This window comes from Protopterus annectens, chromosome 12.part0, assembly GCF_019279795.1.
Source record: "Protopterus annectens isolate FY-2018-M chromosome 12.part0, PAN1.0, whole genome shotgun sequence".
Classification (NCBI taxonomy): Eukaryota; Metazoa; Chordata; order Ceratodontiformes; family Protopteridae; genus Protopterus; species Protopterus annectens.
In genome coordinates, this window is record NC_056746.1 from 641,694,819 (window position 1) to 641,713,492 (window position 18,674).

Consider the following 18,674-nt stretch of genomic DNA (forward strand, 5'->3'; position numbering starts at 1 on the left):
GTCCCTGATTACCTCTTCCGTACTTAATGGATTACCACCTATGTGGTAATTTGTGGGTACCTTGTTTCCCGAAGGGTATGACTATACACTTTTTGGTGTTCAGCTCAATGCCACGGCTCTGGCACCAATTATCCGTTTCTATGAGGCCTCTCTGAAGGATGTTTGTGTCCACTGGAGTATCAATTATGGCGCCCAGTTTGCAGTCATCTGCGAACTTTGTCAGCCACAATCCTCCTATGTTTGCCTGTACCTCGGAAAAATAAATGCCGAACAAGAGGGGTCCCAGGACTGAGCCCTGTGGGACACTGCTTGTGACCGGCTTAGAGTCTGACATAGCTCCAGCAACTCTGACCCTGTGGGTTCTGTCCTTGAGCCAGTTTGCAACCCATCTTGTGACATATGGGTTTACATTTAAGCTGGTGAGTTTGTCTAGGATACCCGAGTGGGGTATTGTGTCAAAGGCTTTTGCAAGGTCAAGGTAGGCTGTGTGAACTGCCTTACCCTCATCAATGGCCTTAGTGACTGTTTCAAAAAAGTCGACCAAGTTCAAAAGGCAGGATCTGCCCTTGACAAAGCCAAATTGGGTAGGATCCAATGTCTGTAGGTCCCCAATGTCTTTGTTTATGAGTTCCATAATGATCCTCTCCATAGCTTTGCAGACCAGGCTCATCAAGCTTATGGGGCGGTAATTTCCAGGGTCCATAGAAGCACCGCCTTTGTGAAGTGGGACCACTGTTGCCGTACGCCACTCTTTGAGTACGTATCCTGTGGTAAGGCTAAGATTAAACAGCAGCCTTATGTGTGGGTTTAGTTACTCTTGGAGTTCATGTAGCACACCGTCCGGTCCCATTGATGCTGTGTTTTTAGCTTTAGAGAGGGCGGCTCTCACCTGGGCATCTGAGATGTTTGGGAGGCTACACTCTGCTGGGATAGTTATTTCTCCTTTTGGGGGGGAGGGGGAGGAGAAATTTGCACTGAACCTGTCTGCCAGAATGTTGGCAATATCAGTGGGTTCAGTGTATTTTGTGTCATTTTGGACTAACTCTGAGCATATCTGGGAGTTTCCACCCAGGTTTCTAACATAGCTAAAGAAGGCCTTGTGATTGTCTTTTGTGTCTTTTGCGATTTTTCTCTCGAAGTTGGCCTTGGATGATTTCATGAGTGATTGTAGTTTTTTGCTAGTACTGATCAGAGATGCCTTCCCTTTTAGGGATTTTGCTCTGTCATGTATTAGCTTCCACCTGTTGTAAAGTTTGTTTATGGCTGGGGTCCACCAGACTGGGCGCCTGCCTTTGGGGGAATGGGTCTTGGTTTTATTTGGGATTGCATGATCCATGCATTCTTGAAGGTGCCCGTAGAAGGCATTTGTAAAAGATTCAGCTGTGTGGGTTGTGGTTTCCACTGTCCCAGGGACCTTGAAGGATACCACTTCAGTCTTAAGAAGTGTGAAGTTGGCTTTTGAGAAGTTCTTCACTGTGGTCTTTTGTGCAGGGGGTGGGGGCGGGATGTGGATTTCCAGTGAGATTAATTTATGGTCTGATCTTACCAGTGAGGGATATACTTCCGGTGTGAAGCATTTTGTCCCCATGTTTGTGATGATCAGGTCTAATATATTGTCTCCTCTTGTGGGATTGGTGACTAGTTGTTCCATCGCATTTGAGTTTATGAACTCTAGGAACCTTTGGGCTAGGGTGTTGGGGCTTGAGTAATGTTCCCAGTCTATGTTTGGGTAGTTGAAGTCTCCCAATATGATGGTATTTGGAGAGACATTCATACTTTCCAGTGTCTTTAGAAAGGCTGTGTGGGGTTCCTGAGTTTGAGAGGGTGGTCTGTAGCATGCTACAAACTGTAAGGCAGTTTTGCCTATGGTTAGTTGCACCTGGATGGTCTCCGATGCTTCGTGCGTTGCCACTAACCTGGAGGTGTGGGTATCTTTGATGAATATGGATACTCCCCCTCCTTTTGTGGTTCGGTCCAAGTTTTGGTGCCGGAAAGCATGATATGAGGTAAAACCTGATAGTGCTGGGGTGCTCTCACTGCACAGACATAGATGTTCTCCATACTGAGGAGGGCTTCGAGAGCATGCATCTTGAGGTTTAGACTTCTGGCATTGAGCAGCATTACCCTTAGATTTTTTTCACATGTGTTTTCTAGGGAGGTAGGTTTGTCATTTGAGCCTTGCCTAAAAAAGGCACTATGGGGGTGGCAAGAGCCTTGGCCAATATCCGGAAGCCCAGGGGTGACAGGTGCAAGCCATCCCTTGTGAAGCAGCGTGGCTTGTCGAGCATGTCATCCCAAGCAGACAGACATTGGATCCCCTTAGAATGACACCAGTAATTAAGCCAATTGTTAAAACTGATCATTTTGTCTTTGTACTGTGGCATCATTCTTGGTGAGGGTAAGATGCTGCTCAGGGTCAGGGTCATACCGGACTGGGCTACATAATCGGAGAGCTCCTCTGTCTCTTTTCATGTAGTCCAGGGAAGTGCATCTCGGGTCGTTCACACCGGCATGTACAATGACTGAGTCATATTTGTACTTGCTGTGGAGTGACCTCAGTGCTTGTGTTATGTGGTGGATTCTAGCTCCCGACAGGCAGCTTACTGTGACCTTTTCCTTGTTCAGTCTGGTGAGCGGGACATCGGTGTGTTTGACTATGGAGTCACCTATTACACGTGTGTCTGGCATGTTGTTTGGCCTTAAGGGCTGTGACTGTTTAACACACTGACTTTGTGAACTGTGTGTTGCATGTGCTATGTCTTGAGGTGGCGGTTGCTTGGGTGTCTGCTTTGGAGGCCTCTGTTGTTTTGGTAGATTTTTAATCAGCGCCTCAGAGTATGTTTTTGTGTGTTTGGTTTGCAGTTGTGATAGTTCTATGTGAGAGTGGGTTTGTGTTGTGCGTGGTTACCTTCTCCTCCTGACTGGTCTTGCCAGTACTGAGTTGAGAGAGCTCAGCCTCCAGTTTGGCTATATAGTTGCATCTCTCGCATATATTTGTATTTGTTGGGAGGAGGAGAGGGTTGTCTGTGTACATGAGGCAATTGTAACATTGCCTCAAGATTCCCAGATTCACCAGCTGAACAGGAGAGGATGCCAGCAGCTGATCCTTCGACATGCTAAAATGGTGAAAAAGATTGCTGTGTAACTGAGTCTGAAAGGACCTATAGGGAAATGGGTACTCAAGGGAATTTAGGTGAATGAAGTACTTTCTTTTGTTTGAGTGCTTTACCTGTATAAAAAATGCTTTAGGAGCAAGTGCTGAGCTTTTCAGATAGAGTATAGGCTGTTTAGATTGCAAGTAGAGCAGTTCTAAGGGAAAAATTGAAGAGCAGATTTTACGGAGCCAGAAATAGTTTAAACTTGATTAACCAGCGCTGTCCGATGCTGCTCTATGAGCAACTTCGCGCTAAAGCGTGCAAAAATGGGCTTTATAGCAGGGGGTTGAAAAGAGCCAGGAATTGACCCAAAATGGCCAATAAACTACAAGTTGCTGGGCTGGAACCACTCCTCTAGGGACAAATAGGTTGCTCAGTGCTCCCCACTCCCACTGGTGAACAAAGAAGCTTCCTCTTATCCAAATAAGGATATGGATAGCACAGGAACTAAGACAAAGCCCAGAGATCAGCAAAATCTGAAGACTGGACTATTCTAGTTCAGAAAAGTGGGAAAACAAGGATTTTTTTTTTTTTTCTTTTTTTTACAGAGACAGAAGAAAAAGATACAGTAGCAAACAGTAAATGCTATAAAACGGCTAGCGCACTTGAGTGTGTTAGCCTAACAGTTAAATTAAACAAAAATAACTTTTTAAAGTGCTAACAGTTTAGAATCTACACAGGTACAGTAAAAACAATATGCAGAGCTGTTTTTTTGGCAAAAAAAAGTGTGTTTGTGGAAACACTTTACAGTCTCAATACTGAAATGTCGAATTTCAGTATCTTGAGACAAAAGTGCCGTTGCTCGAATTCAGAATGCCAAATTCGCGGTTGCGGTGGCACGCGGTGTGGGATTTACTCTGTTGGTAAGGTGCAGTGTGTTGTGGGATATGGTTTGCCTGCTGTTGTGTGGATCTGTATAGAGATTCAGGTAAGTGCTATTTTTTTAAGGGTTTTGTGTAGGGACTTGAGTGTATGTGAGTGTGTTGGGAAGTTTTAGCTGTAGGTTAGGGTTGGTAGGTAAGGGTGTGAGTGTGTAACTGCTGATAGTGGTGGTGTTTGTGAGTATGCAATTGTGTGTTTGTGCAAGGGGAATTTAGAGTATGTAGTGGTGGATTTGGTGTCTTTGTCTTTTTAGTGCGACCTCTGAGTTAGTATATATAAGCGGGGGTGCAGGTAGGTTAGATATGTGTGTGTGTGTGATTGGTTTATTGTAGTGTGAGGAGGAAGGTGTATGTATGTTTTTGTGTGGTGGAGGATTTATTTTAAAATCGCTATTTTGAATTTCGCGGTTTTGGCAGTTTGGTATTGAGTGTAATTTTTTTTTGAGAATATCAGCATGAGAAATAGTATCCAAAGCCTTGGCAAGGCCAAGAAAAGCAGTGTGTAGCACGACACCTGTCACCCACCTCTGTGACCTTTTCAAAGGGCCTTATTAGATTTAGGAGGCAGGATCTGCCCTTCACAAAACCAAACTGTCTGTGGTTTAGTTCAGTTTGTTGCCTGAGTCTACATAAGTAAATTCTGCTATGATGCATTCTATGGTCTTCCAATGCTGGTGAGTCTGTAGAGAGTGGACCTTTTAAAGGTCCATCAAAGGATAATGTACATATATATTTTTCTGTCCAAAATATTAAGTGGCATTTGACTTGTATTTGATACATGGTATATTGTTCACTGCTAGATGTTTGCACAGTCATGAGTTTTGCCACAGTTTGTTGATCTTGTATGTTCAACTTTTTTTTTCCCCAGGTTTAAAAAAAAAAGGCAGATTCTTGGTGCACTGACACTTTTATCAACCCCCCCTTCCAGCCTCACCATGGAGTTTCCAGACTTAGGGAAGCACTGCTCAGAGAAGACCTGCAAACAGCTAGGTATTGCTGAAGTTCATTTCATATTTGTATATCGTAGCAATAACCACATGGTGGCATTATTTTTGTGTGTATTCTAGAATTCTGTATATGTAAGGACCTCTTGGTATCTACCTAGTGTTCTCTGTAGCCTCCTATTTTTGAACTTTGAACCCAAGTCTTCCTCTCAATTGCTTTTTATGAGTAAGTGAAGAAAATACTTCCTGTCAGATGTACCCCTCCATTTCTTTATCTTACTGTGTGCGCCCTGTTCTTGTTCAGCTGTTACTTTCTTTCTTGAAGACTATCTTCAGTGCTCCTTTGTTCCTGCTGTCTCATCTTTACTAAGGGTATACACATTAAGTTGTGTTAAACTCCTCCTTTCCTACTGACGTCTGTCACACCAGTCGTACACATTCATTTTTCCAGTCACTGCGGTGAGAGGCTGATGTTCATGTTTCACTGTTGCAGTCATTATATTTGGGTAATCCTGCTTGCAGGTTGCCATCAGTCGGCCTGAATTCCAAAGTCCTGGGTCCTGCGTCGGCTGCTGTCACCCCTTCCCTGACGTCAGGTCGTCAGGGGTATAAAAGAAGCATCCAACCCCATTTTCTTCTTTCTTGCCGTGCAGTGCCCAAAGCAGAAGCAGATCGCAAGTGCCGGTCGACCGACTCCTGAGATTTTCGTGTTCGAATTTCAGATCCGAAGTCTTCATTAAAGCTAAGTACCCCATTGGGGAAACTTTTATCTTGCTCCAGACAGATGTCAGAAAAAGTAAATAATTGTATATGTTCATCGTGCATACAGCTGCAGTCATAACAGATGGGTTCTCCTGCCGTCAGGCGGGTCCTCAGTCGGCCGAATTCCAAAGTCTAGGTCCGGCGTTGGTTGTCGTCGCTTCTTCCCTGACGTCAGTGCGACAGGGGTATTAAAGAACCAGCCGACTCCATTTTCTTCAGTCTTTCTTGCCGTGCGAAGCCCGAAGCAGAAGCAGTTAGCAAGTGCTGGTCGGCCAGCTCCTGAAATTACGAAAATTTTGCAACCGAAGTCTTCTTGAAAGCTAAGTACCCCGTTGGGGAAACTTTTCTTGCCTCAGACCGATGTCAGACAAAGTTAATAATTGTATTTCATGTGGGAAGCAAATACCGTATAAGGATTTTCATTCCCCTCTGCATTCCTTGCTTAGGCCCAGACCACGACATCTCGGTCTGTCGTTTTTGTGCTACATTCAACAAACGCACCATTAAGCGTCAGGCGGAGTTCGCCCAGCACTATTTTGGCAAAAAAATTAACTACATTATGTCGTCGGATACTCCGACTCCAGTTTTGACTAAAAGACGCAAAGATAAGGACCGACACACGAGGTCCGCGGCCTCTACCGACACCACGCCAAAGCCGACTACAGGTGGTCTGGTTCTCAGCGAGGCGCCTACGCAGCCCCTGCCTACCGACGACACTTCATTGGCGGCGTCTTCTGTGCCCGAGGTCGCAGGCTCCTCGGCCCACACCCCGACTACAGATACTGAAGCCACTCTAGGTGGTGAAACTTAGAATGTAGACAGGTCTGCCTCCTCTCAAGGTGTCTTCAGGCCTTCCTCTTCTTTTTCCATCAAGGCTTTCACTAAGTCCAAAGCAGCCATGCATTCTAAGAGACCAGCTACACAGGGCCTTTCTCCAGGCCCCATGCCTAAAAAACAGATGCTTAAAATGGCTGAGGATTTAATTACTCTTATCAGGGGTTCTCAACCCCTGGACAAAAGGCCCAGAGTGGAGGAAGAATCCCCCTCCTCGGACCAGGCCTCCATTATTTCAGAGCACTCTGATGAACAGGAACATTCATACTCCCCTTTTGAAGATTTTGATGCAGAGGAGTCCATTCCCTCTGTCTCCCCCCCGAGGATTACTCATTTGGGGAAACCTTGCATACCTTGAGGGAACACTTCCACTGGGAAGGCCAAGAGTACTCAGACTCCAAGAAAAGGCTTAGGGATTTTCTCTTGCTCCCTCAGCACAGGCCTCTGGCTATACCTCCTGTCTTAGACATACTAGATGATGTGTATTCGGAGGCCTGCCTTAACCCAGACTCTTTAACTCCAGCCCCAGTCAAGCCTGACGGGTACTACCGGGTTCCTGACTCATGCCAATTCTTATACAAAAGCCATGCGGCTGACCCAGAAACTAAGGCCTCCACTGCTAAAAATCCATTACCTTCAGAGAGAGATTCCAGATCTTTAGAAAGGTGGGGAAAAAGGTATACACCTCAGCCACCTTAACCATGAGGGCATTAAACTGCCAGTTCCATATGTTAAAGTACCAACAGTTTCTGTTATCACAGTTGAGAAGCAAAATGTCACAACCTGAACAACCAGACTTAAAGGAGTTGCAGGATTTGATGCATAGTGCAGAACAAGTGGGTAAACATGCCTTGCAAAGTGGTTTTGATGCTCTAGAGGCCTCATGCAGAGCTGCTGTTACAGGATCAGTCATACGTAGACATGCCTGGCTCAAGGAGCAAACCTTACCAGATCATGTCAAAGCTAAATTACTAGATGCCCCTCTACAAAAAGATGTATTATTTGGTGTTAAAGCTGAGGAGGTATTAAAGAAAATGGAGGAAAAGGCTAAATCAATACAAACAGTGAAAGATTTTCTACAGGTGCAACCTCCACGTTTCAGTAGAAATTGGCCTTCCAAAGATTGGTCCTTTCCAGCCACGGACAGACCCCAAAGAGGTAGATAAAGGCTACCGAGGGCAGAGGGCAATCTCAAGGATCGTTTAGAGGCAGACAATGGCAAGCTCCTACACAAAGAGGTGGTGAGTTGTTCACAGCCATTCAGAAAGCAAACCCAATGACTTTCCCCTTTGCATGCCAATGCCAAGCAAGACTCAAATGGCAGCACCCTTAGGCGGAAAGCTGGCATTATTTTCGAAAAATTGGCATATTGTCACAAAAGACAAATGGATCCTGGACATTATAAACAGAGGCTACAGATTCCATTTTCACACCCTTCCACAAAAGAGGCATGCCAAACCTGCCACACAATCAAAGGGCAGAGGCACAAAGACAAATTTCAGATCTCATGGACATGAAAGCTATTCAAGAGGTACCTACTCAAGAACAAGGTCAAGGTTTTTATTCCAGACTATTCCTGGTACCAAGGAAGGGAAAAGATTGGAGACCTATTTTGGACCTATCCATCCTAAACACATTTTTACTCGTGCCAAAATTCAAGATGCTCACATTACAGCAGCTTCTTCCCATGCTGGGCAAGGAGTCTTGGCTGGTAACATTGGACCTCAAGGAGGCATACCTGCATGTCCCAATCAGACAAAATTGCAGAAGATACCTCAGATTTTCTTGCAGGTTCAACCCATTATCAATTCTCTGCTTTGCCCTTTGGCTTATCTACTGCGCCCAGAGTATTCACAAAATGCCTGGCATCAGTAATTGCCTACTGCAGACTTCAAGGGATACAGATATACCCATATTTGGACGACTGCCTGATCCAAGCGGACAGCAAGCACATACTTCTCAAACATCTGGCTTTTGTAATAATGTTGTTGAATTCTCTGGGGTACACAGTCAACAAAAAGAAATCAAGGCTAATACCCTCTCAAAAAATAATTTTCCTGGGTGCCAACTTGGACATAACACCCAGATGGCCTACCTCACGCCAGAGAAACAGGGGCAACTAACTCAATACTTCAGAAAACTAGCAAATTTCACCAGGCTGACTGCAAGGAAAATCCTGCAGACTCTGGGATTCATGGCATCTTGCATCCTACTAATCCCATGTGCAAAGCTGCATATGAGGAAACTTCAATGGTACCTGAAAAACCTATGGTCTCAACACAGCCACAGTTTGGAAACAGTAACACCACTGATTCCATGTCTTCAAAAGGAATTTATGTGGTGGGCTCAAGCATGCCAAAGAAACACAGGTCTCCCATTCTGCAAGCCTCAAGCAAATCAAGTCATCACAACAGACGCCTCGGACTACGCCTGGGGGGCGCACATGACAGATCGGTGCATTCAGGGCAAATTGTCCCAAAAAGAAAAGCACCTACACATCAATCAAAAGGAAATGCTAGCAGTAATAAATGCTATTATAGTTTTCAAAGACCTTCTGCATCCAGGCCGACTATTGATAAGGACAGACAACACCACAGTAATGTGGTACATAAACGGGGAGGAACCCATTCATACCCTCTATGCAGGCTGGCCATGTCACTTTGGAACATGGCTCTGGAATTATAAATCGAACTTCAAGCACAGTACTTGCCAGGCAAGGAAAACACGCTGGCAGACAATTTAAGCAGAAATATGACAGACCCACACGAATGGAAGTTGCACCCTCAAGTTTTTACAGAAATAATTCAAGCATGGGGAAGGCCAGCATAGATCTCTTTGCCTCCCACAAAAATAATCAGTTGACAAAATTCTGCTTAAGGACGTTTCATCCACAGGCCTGGAGAGTGGACGCTCTCTTTCAGTTGGACAGCAATGACAGTTTATGCCTTTCCACCTCTTCCTCTGCTGCCCAAAGTTCTATTAAAAATCAAAGCAGACAGACCAAAGATGATTCTCATTGCTCCAGACTGGCCAAGACAGCACAGGTACCCACTCCTGAGGAGCCTGACGCATTCCCCTCCATGGACCCTACCTTTAATGCCTCCTCTTCTGACTCAGCACAGCTTCAAAACTCTTCACAGTCAGCTGAAAACACTCCATCTGGCCGCATGGAAGATTCCTTAACTTCACAACAGACCCTACTCTCCAAGGAGGTGCAGGATGTCATTTTGGAGGCCAGAAGGCCTTCTACTAGGAAAGCTTACTCCGCAAAATGGAAGCGATTTTGTGCCTGGAATGAGAAAAAGGGCCAGAACCCTGGAATACTGAATTTACCTCAAATATTACAGTATCTAGCTGAGCTGCTAAGCAGTGGACTTTCATTCTCCTCCATCAAAATCCATGCCTCAGCCATTTCTGAAGAATACAACACTGATCCTCCTTTATTCTCTCATCCCCTCTTAAGACAGTTCCTCAGAGGGGCTAAGAATACAAGACCTCCAAGGAAACAACCAATACCTGCTTGGGACCTCAATTTCATTCTAGAAAAGCTGACCTTGCCTCCCTTTTAGCCAGCTGCCTCAACAGATTTGCAATATTTGTCCTGGAAAACAAGCCTTCCTTCTGGCTATCACCTCAGCTCGAGGGGTATCGGAACTACAAGCCCTCATGTCTGTGCAGCCTTTCATCATTTTCCATCAGGACAGAGTTTCCTTACGAACCAGTCTGTCCTTTATGCCAAAGGTGGTATCCAGGGTAGCTTTGAATCGGGCTATTCACTTACCTACCTTTTACCCTAATCCTCAAAACAAAGGGGAGAGACTACTACATTCCTTGGACATCCACAGACCGCTACGTTATTATTTGGACAGAACAAAGCCTTTCAGAAAATCAGAACAACTCTTTGTGTCCTATGCTATAGGAGCTCAAGGGAAGCCAATTTCCAAACAGACAATCTCAAAATGGATAGCCCACTGCATATGCTTTTGTTACTCTTTCCATGGTAAAACTGTGCCTGCAGGCATCAGATCTCACTCCACAAGGGCCACAGCTACCTCTGCAGCTTTCCTCAGAGGAGATCCTACCAAAGATATTTTGGAAGCAGCCACTTGGAGTTCTGTGCATACCTTTTCTAAGCACTACCACCTACCATTATACTCAAAAACTAGAGCAGGCTTTGCCACTGCAGTCTTGCAGGGCATCCTGGCTCCTCCTAGTTCCACCTACTGCCTACCACCCCTTTTTTAGCTTTGGGATTCTACCCATCTGTTATGACTGCAGCTGTATGCACGATGAACATAGTACAGTTTTGTACCTACCATAAATGTAGATGTTCGAGTGCTAATACAGCTGCAGTCCAGGTTTCCCTCCCTCCTTCCCCTCTTGGGACAGGCCTATTGGCTAACACCTTCTCATGCAACTTGATTGGGGTATTCATTTATGGTGTATTTGCTTGCAACTACTGTTTTTTTTGATTATATTGCACTGCATTATTATATAAATTTATGTATTGCCTTTCTTCTGGGGGCACCTGACATCTGGGGCAAGAAAAACTGAAGAAAATGGCGTCGGCTGGTTCTTTTATACCCCTGTCGCACTGACGTCAGGGAAGAAGCGACGACAACCGACACCGGACCTACACTTTGGAATTCGGCCGACCGAGGACCCGCCTGATGGCAGGAGAACCCATCTGTTATGACTGCAGCTGTATTAGCACTCTAACATCTACATTTATGGTAGGTACAAAACTGTACTTTCTTGTGGAAAGCAAATACCTCATAAGGACATTCTTACTGTATTCCTTGTCTAGGCCCCGATCACAGTGTTTCTGGTTGTCTGTTTTGTGCTAGATTTAACCAACGCACTATTAAGCGTCGGTATGATTTTGCTTTAAACTATTTTGGACGCCGATTTAATTATCCAGAAATGTCATCTGATGGCCATCTGACTACCGGAGTTCACAAAAAACGCAAAGAAAAGGAAAGCGATAAACAACAGAGGCCCAAAACCGACGACGAAGCTTCTCCTAAGCCCGTTCGCTGGTTCTCAGTGAGGCGCTTTCGCAGCCCTTGACGCCTGCTACTTTAGAGTCGCAGGCCGCTACCGACTCCCACGTGGAGTTGGCCATGCCTCTGGAAACTCAAGGTATTGGAGCCTCTGATACTATTCCCTCAGATGCGTCCGGAGCCGCTGAGCAGGCACTGGCTTCTGAGGGTGTATTCAGACCTAAACATCTTTACATTAAACCGACTTCAGTTTCAAAGGCAAAGACTAAAGCACCTTCTAAAGCAAAGAAACAAACTCAAGAGCCACGTGGGCAGGCCTCTATGCCCAAAACAAAAGATGCTCAAAATGGCTGAATTTTGATCAGGGGTTCCCATCCCCCTCCAGATAAGAGTTCTAGGCAAGAGACTAACTATGATTATGAATCCTCAGACCAGGTTTATATTTCTTCTGATCAGGAATATTCCCCCCCTGTGAGTATTCTGATGCTGAAGAATCTATACCTTCAGCCTCTCCTCCAGAGGACTATTCTTTTGGGGAAACCTTGCATAGCATGAGGTAACATTTCGACTGGGAGAGCCAAAATTTTTCAGAATCTAAGAGGCGGCTCAGGGATTTTCCTTTACTACCTCAACACAAGCCTCTAGCCATTCTACCTGTGTTAGATATTGTAGATTATGTATTTTCGGAGTCCATTCTTACCCCTGACTCCTTATCTCCTGCTCCTGTTAAGCCTGACAGATATTACAGGGTTCCTGACTCTCACAAATTCCTTTTTAAAAACCCTGCTGCAGACCCAGAAACTATTTCACAAGGTCCCAAAGGAGTTGAGGTTTCCGCTGCCAAAAACCCTACCCCCTCTGACAGGGATTCTAGGGCACTGGATAGATGGGGGGGAAGGTTTACACATCTTCTACCTTGGCTATAAGGGCCTTAAACTGTCAGTTTCATATGCTCAAATATACGCAACATGTCATGGCATTGCTTAAACAGAAAATGTTGTTAAACTCTGAATGTGCAGAAAATAAGGAAATGCAGGATTTATTGCATGCAGCTGAACAAGTTGGAAAGCATACTTTGCAATGTGGTTTTGATTCTTTGCAGGGCCACAGTTATGGGTTCTGTTATTAGGAGGCATGCTTGGTTAAAGGAACAAAATCTTGCCTGATCATGTCAAGGTTAAATTATTAGATGCAGCTTTACAGCATGATACTTTGTTTGGTGTTAAGGCAGAAGAGGTGTTAAAGAAAATGGAGGACAAAGCTAAATCTATGCAAACTGTCAAATATTTCTTGCAAGTACAGCCACCTAGATTTAGTAGACACTGGTCTACAAAGAATTGGTCCTTTCCTGTGTCAGACAGACCTCAAAGGGGCAGATCTGGATGCCCTAGAGGCAGATCCCAGGCGCAAGGTTCATTCAGGTCAAAGCAGTGGGGTGCTTCTACCTCCAAAGTTGGAGAAGACAAATCACAACCATACAAGAAACAGTCGCAATGACTTCCCCCTGCCTGCACCAAGCACTTATCTCCTGGCAGCACCTTTAGGGAGAAAATTATCACTTTTTTTCTCAAAATTGGCACATTATAACCCAGGACAAGTGGGTTCTAAATATAGTGTCACAGGGCTACAAGTTCCATTTCCATACCATGCCAAAGGTAAACGGCTGGCCAGACCTGCCAAAAAATCAGTGGGCAGAGGCACAAAAACAAGTCTCATCCTTCATGGGCATGGGGGCCATTCAGCAAGTACCGGAGCAAGAGCAGGGACAAGGGATTTTACTCTACTGTTCTTGGTGCCCAGAAGGGACACGGCCTGGAGACCTGTACTGGACCTATCTATTCTGAATACATTCCTGGATATACCAAAATTCAAAATGTTGACTTTGCAGCAGCTTCTGCCCATGCTGGACAACACTTGGCTTGTGACTTTTTAGACCTAAAAGAGGCATACCTGCATGTCCCAATCAGACAATCATGCAGAAGATACCTCAGATTCAAGGCAGGCTCAATGCATTACCAATTCTCTGCACTGCCCTTTGGCGTATCTACTGTGCCCAGGGTCTTTACAAAGTGCCTGGCACCAGTAATTGCATTCTGCAGACAGAGGAATACAAATATATCCTTAGATTGTCTAATTCAAGCAGAGAACAAGGACATTCTTCTACAGCATCTGGCGTTTGTGAAAAGGCTTCTAACATGCCTAGGGTACACAGTCAGTGAAAGGAAATCAAAACTAATACCCTCTCAAGAGATAATATTCCTGGGTGCAAGCTTAAATACAACTGCCCAGATGGCTTATCTCACGCCAGACAAACAAAGGCAACTGACCACCTATTTCAAAATGTTGGCAACAAAGGCCCAGTTATCTGCAAGAAAAAATCTGCAGGCTTTGGGCTTCATGGCATCCTGCATCCTATTAATTCCATATGCAAGACTGCATATAAGGAAACTTCAATGGTACCTAAAAAGTGTTTGGACTCAACACTGCCACTGGCTGGAAACAGTGATTACTCTCATTCCCTGCCTGCAACAGGAGTTTCGATGGCGGGCGAAGGCTTGTCACCAGAACAAGGGACAACCATTCACATTACCCCCTGCCAACCAAACGCTCAACGGATGCATCAGATTATGCCTGGGGGTCCCACATGGCTGAAAGATGGATTCAGGGCACATGGTCCTCAAACCAAATGCATCTACATAATCAATCAAAAAGAGATGCTAGCTGTTCAAAATGCCGTGACAGCCTTCAAGGACCTACTTCATCCAGGACAACTACTGATAAAGACAGACAACACCATGGTCTTGTGGTATATAAACAAGCACAGGGGGGTACACATTCCTACCCCCTTTGCAGACTAGCCATGACTTTGTGGGACACCACATTGACTTACCAAGTACATCTGCAGGCACAATTCCTGCCAGGAAAGGAAAATACTCTGGCAGACGAACTAAGCAGAAACCTCATGGATCCCCACGAGTGGCAGCTGGATCCACAAGTCTTCAGCATAATAACAAGGAAATGGGGATGCCCGGACATAGATCTATTTGCCTCCCCTTACAACTACCAACTAAAAAGATTCTGCACAAGGACTTATCACAGACCAGCACGGAAAGTGGATGCCTTATCAGTATATGCCTTTCCTCCACTGCCTCTCCTCCCCAAGGTACTCCTAAAGGTCAGACAGGACAAGCCAAAGATGATACTGATTGCCCCAGACTGGCCCCGCCAGTACTGGTATCCAATCCTAAGGAACTTGTGTCAATGCCCAGCTTGGACCTTACCTCAAATACCTCATCTAGTGTCCCAGCAAAACAATCAGATCCTGCACAGCCAACTCAGGACTTTAAACCTGGCAGCATGGCGGATAATTTAGTCATGCAAAACACACCTCTCAGTAAAGCTGTGATAGAGATCATTTTAGAAGCCAGAAGGCCTAGTACTAGAAAATCTTATGCTGGAAAATGGAAGAGATTCTGTGCTTGGAACCAGGCACAAGGAACCGATTCAGCTGTGCCAAATGTTCCTAAAATTTTGCAATACTTAACTGAGATGCTGGACAAAGGCCTATCTTTTTCATCAATTAAAATTCATGCCTCTGCCATTTCGGCTCATTACAATACAGAGCCACCACTCTTTTCGCATCCTTTATTTAAAAACAGTACCTCAGAGGGGCCAAAAATCTAAGGCCTCCAAGGAGGTCACCAATAGCCGCACGGGACCTCAACTATGTCTTGGAAAAACTCATCCTGCCTCCTTTTGAGCCAGCTGCTACTACTGATATAAAGTTTTTATCTTAGAAAACAGCTCTGCTCCTAACAATAACTTCTGCAAGATGAGTTTCAGAGCTACAGGCACTCATGGCTGTGGAACCTTTTATCATTTCCAGACAGGGTCTCTCTAAGGACAAATCCATCATTTATGCCTAAGGTGGTGTCCAGTGTGGCTCTTAGCCAAACAATTCATCTGCCAACCTTTTATCCAAACCCACAGAACAAGGGGGAGAGAATTCTGCATTCTTTGGATGTACACAGACAGCTTAGATTCTGCCTGGACAGAACCAAAGTTTTCAGGAAGACAGAGCAGTTACTAGTGGCATATGCTGCAGGATCACAAGGAAAGGCCATCTCAAAGCAGACCATTTCAAAGTGGATAGGCCACTGCATTAGTTTCTGCTATTTTCACCATGACAAGCCAGTGCCTAAGGGCATTAGGCCACATTCAACCAGAGCTGCAGCCACTTCAGCAGCCTTTCTCAGGGGAGTACCAACTAAAGACATTTTAGAGGCTGCTACTTGGAGTTCAGTGCACACTTTTACAAAGCACTATCATCTGCCACTCTATTCTAAATCCAGGGCAGGCTTTGCCACTGCAGTTCTGCTAATGCTGTTTAGCTCCAGCCTCCCAACCATAGCTTTGAAACTCTACCCAAATGTAATAACTGCAACAGTGAAACACGAAGAACATAGTACAGTTGTGTACACTTACCATAAATGTAGATGTTCAAGTGTATTCACTGTTGCAGTCCAAGTTACCCACCCGCCATCCCCCTTTTCTTCTGATAGAACTTATCTTTCCCTTCTCTGATGTATACAACCTATGTGGTGTATTTGCTTGTAGATGAAGGTAAAGTTTATATTGTGGCATGTATTTTTATATATATATATATGTGTGTGTGTGTGTGTGTGTGTATATATATATATATATATATATATATATATATATATATATATATATATTGGCTACCCTTCATCTGGGCAAGAAAAACTGAAGAAAATGGTGTCTGATGCTTCTTTTGTACCCCTGACAGGGAAGGGGTGTCAGCAGCCGATGCAGGACCCAGGACTTTGGAATTCAAGCCGACTGAGGGCAACCTGCCAGCAGGATTACCCAAATGTAATGACTGCAACAGTGAATACACTTGAACATCTACATTTACGGTAAGTGTACACAACTGTACTTTGTTGAATTGCTGTCATCTTGGCAGTCATGGGAGGATTTTGACTGAAGCCTGACCTCACCTTGGTTACTAATGTCATGTCTGCCAACGTGAGGTCTTGATCTGTAGTCCACAGAGGCAGTACCCGTTTCACAGATGTGCAGCAATAATTGCATTGAGAGTCCGTAGGACCCCAGATGTTTGTCTTTAATCTTTGAGTCCACCTCTTGTATGTACATCAGTTACTTGACCCACTGGTTTAAAATTTGAAATGTAAAAAAGTCACTTTGCTATTAAAACCTTCATTAAAAACTTGTTAAACTAACCAAGGAGTCTGGTGTACGTAAAAAAGTTGTTTCATAACTTTGTGTGTAATATAAAAATATATACTCACACAGAGAAAGTTTAGTATTTATAACTTTTTGTAGATTGCATTTTTAGAACACTGGGTATAGATACCAGATTGTTCAAACCAGGTTTAACCAATACATTTATGCAAAGCTACCATAAACATTTGTGAAATCCAGTTCTCCCAGGGCAGTGGTATTACCCAATCCAGTATAACAAATTTAAAATCCCTGAACCCAGTGCATGACCTGCTGTGTTTACTCCTGGCATTCCTCAGATCCTCTTGCACATTGTCATAATAATGTGTACATGTTCATTACTTTAACTTGTCTCAAAGATTCACCATGTAAAATGTAATTCAAGAAGACTCTGCAGTCAGAATACCACTTAAAGTTAAATTGTTTGAATTTTAATACTTTTGCTTGCCTTTAATGTATTAAAATTGTCTGCAGTTTCTACGTTTGTACATCCCTAACCTTCATGTTCTAGCATCTGCCCTTTGCTGTAGGGCATTATTGATGTTGCCATTCCTTTTACATTAAAAACTAGAATATTTCCTTAATGTGGAAGTCTGTACACCACAGTGGGAAAATATGTGCAAGTGGCTTGTGATGGGTGTCTGTGTATTTAATAAAGGATTTTGACTAGAAACACAGTCTACCATGCTTGGATTACTTTTGAGTACTTAGTAATTCTGCATAATATTTCAAATTATGTATTTTTTATTATTTATTTACTTAGGACGAGTTTAAGTTCACTGCTTCTACTACCATTATCTCGTCTGATTAACTAGTTGTATATGGATTGAAAATCTTCCACACAGAGAAGTTTTTTGCAGTGTTTTGTTTTTGGACCCACTGTACTTGTTTAGTGAGTTGTTTGAGACTTAGGGGATACCACTGAAATTACTTTTTTTTTTATTTTCCTAAGGTCCTTGGCAGTGGCTGGATAATGTCAGAGGTGTGGATCTTTAAAGCAAATGGATTGTTGCAGTGTAATATTAAACCCTTTGGAAGGTTTATGTAAACCTTTCCAATTTTTTTAACAACTTTAGCAATGCTGTTATGTCACTGGGAACACCTTTCATTAAATAAGCCCTGTAAAGTGTTTATTTCCCTCAAAAATATTTTTGTTTGATGTAAACTTAGAAACCCAAACCATTTGCCCTGTCCTCAGTTCCCTCTTTTGATGCAGTGGATGAAAACTTTTAAAGTAGCGTGGCTGTTAAGAAAAAGTTGGTTTCCTATAGATACAGGACTCTGTCTATTTTCTGTCATATTTTCTAAGTTGTATACAGAAAAATAATAAAATCCATAAAGTGAAAAACACTGAACTTGAGGTCTTATCTAATTCTTAATATTTCAAAAACTCATTAAATAAGCCATTGCCTCTGATCTACAAAGTAAATATATTGACCAAAAGGTGCACGCATTTTGATGCATTGACTGAATTCAGAAGTAAAAACAAAACAATTTTCTTTCCAGTATTTCAGCATTATGTTGGCATATATGGGGGCTGTTGATACTCCCATGAAAACAACATTTCCTTCAAAGAAAGAAATTATTTGAGCTGATGTCATTTTCTTTTGTTCCTCAAGGAATAGATTCAGATGTGATTCTCTGATCTGATTCTGCCACTTTTCCTAGATTCTAGGATCCAACACTCTAGCTCATCCCTTACTCATAATGCCCCTGACCATTGTCACCCTCAGGTCTTGTTTGCCGGTCTTCAGGTTCAGACAGGATTGTGATCTCTCAAGCTTGTTGTGGGTTTAGTGAGTGCAAAAACTTATTTCTTCTTTTCTTGGTATT

At 43.8% G+C, this 18,674-nt stretch overlaps 1 protein-coding gene across 5 annotated transcripts in view; it reads left to right on the plus strand.

Annotated features, from left to right (window-relative positions):
• ZFAND2A (zinc finger AN1-type containing 2A) overlaps window positions 1–18,674 on the plus strand; it is a 573,689-nt gene that overhangs the window by 189,761 nt on the left and 365,254 nt on the right. For all 5 annotated transcript variants that reach the window (XM_044089765.1, XM_044089767.1, XM_044089768.1 and 2 more), the window contains exon 2: window positions 4,905–5,026. In XM_044089765.1, the coding sequence (XP_043945700.1) occupies window positions 4,972–5,026 (55 nt within the window). In that variant the 5' untranslated portion in view covers window positions 4,905–4,971. The remainder of the gene's footprint in view (window positions 1–4,904; window positions 5,027–18,674) is intronic.